Source organism: Oncorhynchus tshawytscha, linkage group LG08 (genome assembly GCF_018296145.1).
Source record: "Oncorhynchus tshawytscha isolate Ot180627B linkage group LG08, Otsh_v2.0, whole genome shotgun sequence".
In the NCBI taxonomy this organism is placed as follows: domain Eukaryota; kingdom Metazoa; phylum Chordata; class Actinopteri; order Salmoniformes; family Salmonidae; genus Oncorhynchus; species Oncorhynchus tshawytscha.
The window spans coordinates 59,576,921-59,588,055 of NC_056436.1; the positions used below are offsets into that span (position 1 = coordinate 59,576,921).

Here is an 11,135-nt window from a genome sequence, read left to right on the forward strand (position 1 = left end):
TAAAGTAGAACAACATGGAGCATTTGTGTCTTCCTAAGGCTTGTAGTTCCTGGAGGTGTTGTGTGTGTGTGTATATGGTGGCTCGACAAATGTATTTCAATGGATACGTCTTTTCCACTAAAACAAGGCAGGGTTGTCTGAAAAGGTGAACATGGTTTAGTCTATACTGTATTCTGCCCTTCTTAAAGAACTGGCAACAAAGAAAGTATTTTTTAAACATCACGCTTTGGGCTGGATGTGTTAATGTGTAGTTCATACATACATAATCCATGAGCAGAATTACTCTCTTACCCCAATTAGCCATGACATCTCTAGTTTGAAAGTGACTGTTGTCTTGAAGCTGTGCCACTGCATTTTTCCTACATTTCCCCCCACGTGGGCCAGCCCACTAGCAATTTTAGTTCTAGCAAATGAGAGTCAGCCCCTCGCATTTGAGTGTGTGGTGGTTCATTTCTGTATTATCAAAAATGATGAGAGACAAACTTATCGCACAAGTCAGAGTTATACTTAAACTAAATATTTATTCACTTATTAAAGGAGAGCAGGTCACACACACACACAAGTGAATGACGTGAGTACTCTGCAACAACGATGGCTGGTCGACGAACCACCCTTAGATGATTCATGGAGAGCACCGACACAAAGGATACAAAGATCTTTTATAGTCTACATGACAAACAACAGATGTGTGGAATGGGTCATAAGGTTGGGATTTGTATGAAAGAAATGAATAATTCACAGGAAACAGGATCTGCTGTAAAGACTGTTCTCATTGTGTGGAAACCTGGGTCTGGACCCCAAAACAAGGTTCCTCTCATAATTATAGAAAACAGAAAGGAAAACGCAGCACACTGCTGCTCATGGTCCCAGGTGATATTTATTTACAATGTTTCGACCCTTAGGTCTTCATTAGGCATCCATATCCCAGGTGGGGCTGGAAGGTCCTATATATAGGGGCAGTACTCAGTGACATCACTTCCTGAAACAAGATGTAAAAGAAAATGTATAACATATTTTCACAATATTACCATTAAATGTATCAATATATATGATCATACACAGGCAATGTGATCAGTATTTACAGTAATATACATACACATACAATATTAAATTAGGATTTTAAATTTTAAAAACAAAAACACAATTTAGACAATGCAACTATTAAAACGGTTTCAAGATGTGATGGTTATTAAGGACAAAACCTCCCTTTCTACAGATCTCTATAGGAAAACAAGGGACAGGAACACCCTCCTTAGAGGTGACAGCTTTCATCCACATCCACTTATTAAATGTCTCCCTATAAGTCAATTCAGTCCTATCAGAAGAATATGCAGATCTGATGCTTCTTATCAGGAACAGTCCACGGGCCTCACACGAAGATTTAAAGAAAGAGGGTACAAAGACAATTGGGTAAAACATGTCAATGATCATTTTGAAGGGCTAACAGTTGGATAGCCTTCAACCAAAAGTCAAAGAAAAAGCAGAACATGTCCAATAATGCTTTACGCAATACTCACCATTGGGGAAGGCATTTAAGGACATTATCAAGAAGCACTGGTAAATTATTGATACAGACCCACAATTGAAACCCATTTTTAAATATCCCCCACATATGGTTTTTAAAAGGCCCCCAAACGTGAGACATCAAATCAAATTGTATTTGTCACATGCACTGAATACAACAGGTGTAGGTAGACCTTAAAATGAAATGCTTACTTACGAGCCCCTAACCAACAATGCAGTTTAAAAAAAATACGGATAAGAAATAAAAGTAACAAGTAATTAAAGAGCAGCAGTAAAATTACAATAGCGAGACTATACAGGGGGGTACCGGTACAGAGTCAATGTGCGGGGGCACCGGTTAGTTGAGATAATATGTACAAGTAGGTAGAGTTATTAAAGTGACTATGCTGCATAGATGATAACAACAGAGAGTAGCAGTGGTGTAAAAGAGGGGGGCAATGCAAATAGTCTGGGTAGCCATTTGATTGGGTGTTCAGGAGTCTTATGGCTTGGGGGGTAGTAGCTGTTTAGAAGCCTCTTGGACCTGGACTTGGCACTCTGGTACCACTTGCCGTGTGGTAGCGGAGAGAAGTCTATGACTAGGGTGGCTGGAGTCTTTGACAATTTTTAGGGCCATCCTCTGACACCGCCTGGTATAGAGGTCCTGAATGACAGGAAGCTTGGCCCCAGTGATGTACTGAGCTGTTCACACTACCCTCTGCAGTGCCTTGCGGTCGGAGGCCGAGCAGTTGCAATACCAGGTAGTGATGCAACCAGTGCTCTCGATGGTGCAGCTGTAGAACCTTTTGAGGATCTGAGGGCCCATGCCAAGTCTCCTGAGGGGGAATAGGTTTTGTCGTTCCCTCTTCACAACTGTCTTGGTGTGCTTGGACCATTTAGTTTGTTTGTGATGTGGACACCAGGGAACTTGAAGCTCTCAACCTGCTCCACTGCAGCACAGTCGATGAGAATGGGGGCGTGCTTGGTCCTCCTTTTTCTGTAGTCCACAATCATCTCCTTTGTCTTGATCACGTTGAGGGAGGGAAAGGTTGTTGTCCTGTCACCACACGGTCAGGACCTGAGCACACACCCCTGAGGGGCCCCTGTGTTGAGGACCAGCGTGGCGGATGTGTGTTACCTACCACCTGGGGGAGGCCCATCAGAAAGTCCAGGATCTAGTTGCAGAGGGAGGTGTTTAGTCCCAGGGTCCTTAGCTTATTGATGAGCATTGAGGGCACTATGGTGTTGAACACTGAGCTGTAGTCAATGAATAGCATTCTCACATAGGTGTTCCTTTTGTCCAGGTGGGAAAGGGCAGTGTGGAGTGCAATAGAGACTGCATCATCTGTGGATCTGTTGGGGCGGTATGCAAATTGGAGTGGGTCTAGGGTTTCTGGATGATGGTGTTGATGTGAGCCATGACCAGCCTTTCAAAGCACGTCATGTCTACAGATGTGAGTGCTATGGGTCGGTAGTCATTTAGGCAGTTTACCTTTGTGTTCTTGGGGACAGGCACCATGGTGGTCTGCTTAAAACATGTTGGTATTACAGACTCGGACAGGGAGAGATTGAAAATGTCAGTGAAGACACTTGCCAGTTGGTCAGCGCAAGCTCGCAGTACACGTCCTGGTAATCGGTCTGGCCCTGCAGCCTTGAATATTGACCTGTTTAAAGGTCTTACTCACATCAACTGAGGAGAGTGTGATCACACAGCTGGTCCTCTCATGCATGTTTCTATTTTATTTGCCTCGAAGCGAGCATAGAAGTAGTTTAGCTCGTCTGGTAGGCTCGTATCACTGGGCAGCTCTCAGCTGTGCTTCCCTTTGTAGTCTGTAATGGTTTGCAAGCCCTGCCACATCCGAGCGTCAGAGCCGGTGTAGTACAATTCGATCTTAGTCTGTATTTACGTTTTGCCCGTTTGATGGTTCGTTGGAGGGCATAGCGGGATTTCTTATAAGCTTCCTGGTTAGAGTCCTGCTCCTTGAAAGTGGCAGCTTCTAGCTTTTAGCTCAGTGCGGATGTTGCATGTAATCCATGGCATCTGGTTGGGGTATGTACGTACAGTCACTGTGGGGACGACGTCATCGATGCACTTATTGATGAAGCCAGTGACTGATGTGGTGTACTCCTCAATGCTATCGGAGGAATCCCGGAACATGTTCCAGTCTGTGCTAGCAAAACAGTCCTGTAGCTTAGCATCTGCTTCATCTGACCACTTTTTTATTGATCTAGTCACTGGTGCTTCCTGCTTTAATTTTTGCTTGTAAGCAGGAATCAGGAGAATAGAATTATGGTCAGATTTGTCAAATGGAGGGTGAGGGAGATCTCTGTACGCATCCCTGTGTATGGAGTAAAGGTGGTCCAGAGTCCCCCCACCCCTCTGGTTGCACATTTAACATGCTGATAGAAATTTGGTCAAACGGATTTAAGTTTCCCTGCATTGAAGTCCCTGGCTACTACGAGCGACGTTTTCTTGTTTGCTTGTGGCAGAATACATCTCCTTCAGTGCTGTCTTAGTGCCAGCCTCTGACTGTGGTGGTATGTAAACAGCTACGAAAAATACAGATGAAAACTCTCTAGGTAGATAGTGTGGTCTACAGCTTATCATGAGATACTCTACCTCAGGTGAGCAATAGCTCGAGACTTCCTTATATCGTGCACCAGCTGTCATTTACAAAAATACATAGTCTGCCCTCGTCTTACCAGATGCCGCTGTTCTATCCTGCCGGTACAGAGTACAACCAGCCAGCTGGTGATCGTGTCGTCGTTCAGCCACGACTCCGTGAAGCATAAGATATTACAGTTTTGAATGTCCCGTTGGTAGTTTAATCGTCCGCGTAGGTCATCGATTTTATTCTCCAAAGATTGCACGTTTTCAAGCAGAGTGGAAGGAAGTGGGGGTTTATTCGATCGCCTATGAATTCTCAGAAGGCAGCCTGCCCTCTGGCCCCTTTTTCTCCACCTCCTCTTCACGCAAATCACGGGGATTTGGGCCTGTTCCCGAGAAAGCAGTTTATCATTAGCAGGGAAAAAAATGATTCTGCCAGTCAGTTGTGAGTAATCGCAGTCCTGATGTCCAGAAGTTATTTTCGGTCATAAGAGACGGTAGCGGCAACATTATGTACAAAATAAGTTTAAAAAATAAGTTACAAACAACGCAAACAAAAAACACAATCGGTTGAGGACACATAAAACGTCTGCCTTCTTCTGCGCCATTTTAATAATATAATAATATTGATATTAGATTTTGTTGTTAAATCTGATTACCCACTAGAGAAAGGGAGAAACTTTTTTGGACAAGGTTCTGGAGGGTAAATTACAAATGTGGCCAATGTGGTCAATGCAGCTTTACGTACAAATGCAACTTATTTACACACAGGACAAAGATTTAAGATCAAGGGCCTAATTACCTGCATGTCCAGCAATGTTATTTACATGTTGAAATAGCCTTGTGGTCTGTCTTACATAGGGAAAACCCATAGAAGCCTTAAGACACGGATCAATGAACAATGCAGCAATATACGGACAGGTAAGACAACGAATCTGGTTGCTGCTCATTTTGCACAAGCTGGACATCCTATTAGTTCTCTGGGATACATTGGAAGAGAAATTGTCAAGATGTCACGCAGGGGAGGGGACATTGAGAGGAAACTTCTTCTAAGGGAATCATCCTGGATCCACAGGCTGAACACTGTCTCCTCTTGGCCTTAACGAGAGGTTTGACTTGAAACTGTTTTTATGTCAAAATGTAGTTACAATATTCAATTAGGATTTTTTTAATGTGTATGTATATTACTGTAAATATTGATCACATTCCCTGTGTATGATCATATATTTTGATACACTGAATTGTAATATTGTGAAACTGTCATACATTGTTTACCTGTTTTTCAAGAAGTGATGTCACTGAGTACTGCCCCTATATATAGGACCTTCCACCCCGACCTGGGATATGGATGCCTGATGAAGACCTAAGGGTCGAAACGTTATTATAAATAAATATAACCTAGGAGAATGAGAAACAGTGTGCAACGTTTTCTTTCTATTTTCCATGAGTTTGTCTACAACTCCAGCACCTGTGGAAAGTACCTGGATGTGCGTATGTTCTTCAGCTTTTGTCCTCTCATAATTATCCGAGCAATCTGAACCCTGGTACCTTCCAGTACACAAACACCAACTCGTGCTATGGAATGCGGTCTTTAGGTTTTATCACCAAAGGCATTGTAAATCCACTGTCAGCATTAAGCCCCAGAGGCCCAACTCAGAAGACAACGCACAGATGAGTGTTCCAATAACCCTATTCTATTCCATAAAACAACCATTTTATGCAATAACAGTATTATAACATAATTTTGCTCTCACAAGTGACAGCTAGAAGAGACCTGTCCAGCGTTCTCCAATGAGGTTGCAGGGCGGGCCCAACGGCTCAGTGGACACAGCAGAGAGAGAGAGAGAGAGAGAGCAATGACATGGTGCGCATATCTGCTTATATGTGACGTAGTAGGCAATTTTCAGAACTATTGGCTAAAAAGTAGACAAAAGTACCAGAGAATCTGTAATGAATAGCTACATTAACTTACTCTGCCTGTCTGTGCTGAGAACCATCCATATTCTCCATTCTCCAAAATGGTTTCTATGATGAAAAAGCATTAGGAAAATATATTAAGAAATGTATGGAGAAAATGCTATGGTGGTAGCATTTCTGTTTTGTGGTACACCTCTGTGCAACTCCAAAATAAAATAGGAATCTTTCAAAAAGCTTTTGACCACGCTTTTACGTGTCTTAACTGTCTACAACAAAATGCAATGTCGTTGACCAGCTGCAGCATTGTTTCAAAGGGGCTCGCAATAATGGCCACAATCAATGCCATTAATGCATTGGTATCTCCTGTAGATAACGTATGGCTCTGGTTACAATAATCAGTATTACACCACCCTCTAGCGGACACACGAGGAGCATCTCACGAAGGAGGCGCTTGACACCTAAATTACCTTGAACAGCGGCTGGCAGGATTGTAGAATTTTTTTCGGACGTTTTCCCCATTTCAGCACCACATTGCATATTTATTTTTTGGGGCTTTGAGGGTAAGTAATTTGAATATTTTCTGTCAATTTCGACTTGAGTTGTTTTAATGGTTTTGTAGAAAGTGTTGTTATGGGTAGCAAATAAGACCGGGCAGGTTTGTTTCGCCAGCTGGCCTCTGTCGGCATAGCTAGCAAGATTAGCTACACAGTCTGCTAACTTTGGTGATATTTTTTTGGCCAGGACACTGGTAGAATAAGAATTTATAACATTACCGGTGGCTACCCGATTCGTAAGTCAAAGTGTGTAATAATAATGTTAGATTTTGGGTGGACGAGTGTTTCTAGGTTGTGATTGCGGGCAGACAATTTTTTTTTTTTTTTTTTAGCTAACGCTAGCTAGCTGGTTGAATTACATAGGACGCAAAATCTATGCTCAACTAGGGTTAGAGTAATTATCTTGTCAGCCAGTTTATCTGTTTTAAAAAAAATAAGGAGAAATTGCGATTTAAACAACAAAGCAGAACCCCGCCACTGTTTTATTAAAAAGCTGCACTGGGTCTAGAGAAATGTAACCACTCTCATATTCAGACCGAGCTATGCAAGGGATGACCATCAGATTAAGGACTGACCATCCAATAATGAATGGGTATAGCTATATCATTAATACAAGTCTAAATGGATGTAGCAATTCTAGATTGCTCCTTTTTTAAAGTAGCTGAAATGAAATTTAAACTAATTTATTCACAATGGAAGTGTACCACTTGGCTGCAAATTGACTGGCGAATTGAATGGAGCAGCGGTAACAAATGTAAGTCTACCAGTAGAGACCGTTGCATTGATTGTATTGAATAATTTACAGCAAGTCAGTCAATCCTGCTTCTACACCTGCATTGCTTGCTGTTTGGGGTTTTAGGCTGTGTTTATGTAGAGCACTTTGAGATATCAGCTGATGTAAGAAGGGCTATATAAATAAATTTGATTTGAATCCTAAAACTGTTGATCAATCCACACATGCAGGCGCCATGTCACAAACCTCTACTTTTCTGAACAAAAATATAAATGCAACATGTATAGTGTTGGTTTCATGAGCTGAAATAAAATATCTCAAATGTTCCAAAACAACCACAAATATGTTGTGCATAAATTTGTTTACATCCCTGTTAGTGAGCATTTCTCCTTTGCCAAGATAATCCATCCACCTGACAGGTGTGGCAACTCAAGAAGCTGATCAAACAGCATGAGCACTACACGGGTGCACCTTGTGCTGGGGACAATAAAAGGCCACTGTCCAGTTTTGTCACAACAATGCCACAGAGGTTTTGAGGGAGTGTGCAATTCGCATTGCTGAACGTTGTGAACAGAGTGCCCCATGGTGGGGGTGGTGTTATGGTATGGGCAGGCATAAGCCACGGACAACAAACACAATTGCAATTTATGTCAATTTGAATGCACAGAGATGCGTGACGAGATCCTGAGGTCCATTGTCATGCCATTCATCTGCCGCCATCACCTCATGTTTCCGCATGATAATGCATGGCCCCATGTTGCAACGATCTGTACACAATTCCTGAAAGCTGAAAATGTCAGTTATTTCATGGCCTGCATACTCAGACATGTCACCCACTGAGCATGTTCGGGATGCTCTGGATCGACGTGTACGACAGAATGTTCCAGTTCCCGCCAATATCCAGCAACTTCGCACAACCAATGAAGAGGAGTGGGATAACTCTCGACAGGCCACAATCAACAGCCTGATCAACTCTATTTGAAGGATGCATGCATATCTGTGGATATCTGCATATCTGTATTCCCAGTCATGTGAAATCCATAGATTAGGGCCTAATTAATTTATTTCAATTGACTGATTTCCTTATGAACTGTAAAATCTTTGAAATTGTTGCGTTTTTATATTTTTGTTCAGTATACATAAGAGTTGAACAGGTCAGTCAAGGGCCATTGACCCTTGCCTAAGATCCTATTCCTTCTAAATGTTTGTCCCCTTCCAGTGTCCCTGTAAGTTGCAGCCCTGCATTCCAAAAAGGAAGACGAGTACTTCGCCATGAGCTCCGACGGGGATGGTAAGAGCCCAAGGCTTGCTTCACATACTTTCTGGGAAATGTGCAACGTCAACAGCATTTGTTTCCCATGGACATGTTTGTAATAGAATGCGTTGTGTGTGTTGTAGGTGACATGGAGAATCAGGCTGAGCTGGAGGAAAAGACTAGGCTTATAAACCAGGTGTTGGAGCTTCAACACACTCTAGAAGGTGAGACGGCTAGATGTTTGCAGACCCATGAAAGCAGTGGTAAATAATGTTAGTTTTTGCAATTCCTTAAATCATCATTGTTGTTGTCAGACCTGTCGTCACGTGTGGATGCGGTGAAGGAGGAGAACCTGAAGTTGAAGTCTGAGAACCAGGTTCTGGGTCAGTACATTGAGAACCTTATGTCTGCCTCCAGCGTGTTCCAGACCACCGACACCAAGAGCAAACGAAAATAAGGGACCAGACAAGAACCGCCACTGCCCTCCAAAACCAACCCCCCTCCACCTTCAGCCCTCCTAACCCAAATACCAGCCAATAACCCCCCTGAACTACAGCTGGTAGAGTTTATGCCTTTGTCGTCATGACATCCATAGCCCTAGACCCTCCCCTCACTTCGCCACCTTTAAGATTTCTACAGTGAAGCTCAATTGTTTACATTGGGTTATTTTTAACTTTTCTATTTATGTTACAGTATTATTGCCATTGTTACACAGTTGTTGTATCCGACTTTGTTATTTCTGGGTGTATATGTTTCTTTTACTACACATAACCTCGCCTGAAGGAAGAGATGAGGGAACCGTGTCATTTCAGATTGCCTAGTAGTCTAAATAGGCTTGCAAAATCACGGTAACATTCCCAAAATTCTGTTTTTCTAGAAATCTCAAGACTATTCCCAGATTTCCTGCTTATCCACTTCTAATTGCAGGAATCTTCCAACCAGGATTTCTGGAAAACCCAGGGAATTGAGAAAGTTACTGGAATTATGCAACCCTAAGGGCTCTCTCTATTCAATCCGCATCGCGAAGTTCAGCTTAACAGCGTGATTCAAATTTAAAGGCAATGTTCCGGCTTTAGCAGAGACCTCATTCACGGTAAACGCTGCATATGTCGGCTCAATGGGAAATTACCTTTACATTTCTATCGCGGAATCTGTAACGTTTTACAGCTTGAATAGAGCCCATAGTCATCATGGTTTAATATTGTATGTTTTAATATTGTTTGTCATATTATTAGACTACGCTTTTAGGTCTAGGCTTAATTGGAATGCTGACTCTCTCCACTGGCAAAGTTTTCATCCAACACACAAGATGTTAAATCAGAGTTCAGACCTTTGTTTTTCTAAAATGAATTGTTATTGTATGAATAATTTGGGGCTTGCGCATGTGCATCAATGCTAGAGAAAGTTGCTTCGTTGCATTTGTCAGCCAGTGGAAGTCACCCTAAACCTTGGTGTGTAGCCGTTGTGTACATTTGACCATTATGTTCTTTTTAAATACATTTGTTTTAATAAAAGTGTTTGATTTGCCTTTTGAGTGTATGTGGTGGTATTCCTCTCCTGTCTCCACATAGTCCTCTCTAAACCACATCTCCAGCTTCCACGTGGGCTCTAAGGGTGCCCGGAAAGACAAATGAGGAACAGCCAGCATTGAGTTTTGGCGTTCTGCATCTCACTGAGGTCATGCTGTAAATGTATCTGTTGACATGTCGAGGCATTATATTGTATGTCCACAGCTAACGCAAGGCTCAGTGTCTCAACAGTCAGGAACATGTTCTTATAGTTAATATTATATTTCAAAATCTGTCATGTGCTGCTGGGGCCTGTGGTAGCCTGATTTTCAGTTGACATGCCAATCCCTAGATTGATTGTACTTAAATGTATTGACCACAACAATAACATTTATTTATAAAGCCCTTTTTACGTCAGCTGATGTCAAAGTGCCTATACAGAAACCCAGCATAAAACCCCAAACGGCAAGCAATGCAGATGTAAAAGCACGGTGGCTAGGAAAAACTCCCTAGGAAGGCAGGAACCTAGGAAGAAACCTAGAGAGGAACCAGGCTATGAGGGGTGGCCAGTCCTATTCTGGCTGTGCCGGGTGGAGAGTATAACAGTACATGGCCGAAACAGCAGGCCCGGAACAAGGTAACATGTCAATCCATTGAATTAGAAACGGAATTTCTCAGGGATATTCTCAATTAGACCAAAGTCTGTCCTCTCCTCGAGTCCTCTGACCTGGAAACCTATAATTACGTAGCAGTGTCAATTTGTTAAGGTGGACGGAGGAGTTTACTTCTCTCCCCGATTGCCTCTGCCGGACTAGGATACACAAATGTATTCTCCCGGCAGCAAATATTTTGTTTTAATATCCGGAGGTGAGGATTGGCGCCAAACCCCATATTCTCCATAGAAGTGATTGTTGAGTTGACCCAGCTGCAAGACTTGTGCAGTATTAGTGCCCCCTGCTGGGGAACATTAGCGGCGACTCTGCAAGTCGAAGTAAACTCGAGACCAAACTTGGGGAGAAATTGAGCTAACAATACTACTTACTCATCAACTATAATA

At 42.5% G+C, this 11,135-nt stretch overlaps 1 protein-coding gene across 1 annotated transcript; it reads left to right on the forward strand.

The window, feature by feature from the left end:
• The first annotated feature begins 6,435 nt into the window (after positions 1 to 6,435).
• LOC112256228 (short coiled-coil protein B) lies at positions 6,436 to 10,097 on the forward strand. Its single transcript, XM_024429319.2, has 4 exons — positions 6,436 to 6,588; positions 8,535 to 8,606; positions 8,714 to 8,794; positions 8,885 to 10,097. The coding sequence occupies exons 2-4, from the start codon at positions 8,588 to 8,590 to the stop codon at positions 9,025 to 9,027; spliced, it is 243 nt and encodes an 80-aa protein (XP_024285087.1). The 5' UTR covers positions 6,436 to 6,588; positions 8,535 to 8,587; the 3' UTR covers positions 9,028 to 10,097.
• Positions 10,098 to 11,135: the final 1,038 nt, after the last annotated feature.

What these genes read in the sequence shown, in the direction of transcription:
- LOC112256228 (XM_024429319.2), top strand. An exon ending in GCTTCAACACACTCTAGAAG is followed by an intron (nt 8,795 to 8,884) that starts GTGAGACGGCTA and finishes TGTTGTTGTCAG; the next exon opens with ACCTGTCGTCACGTGTGGAT.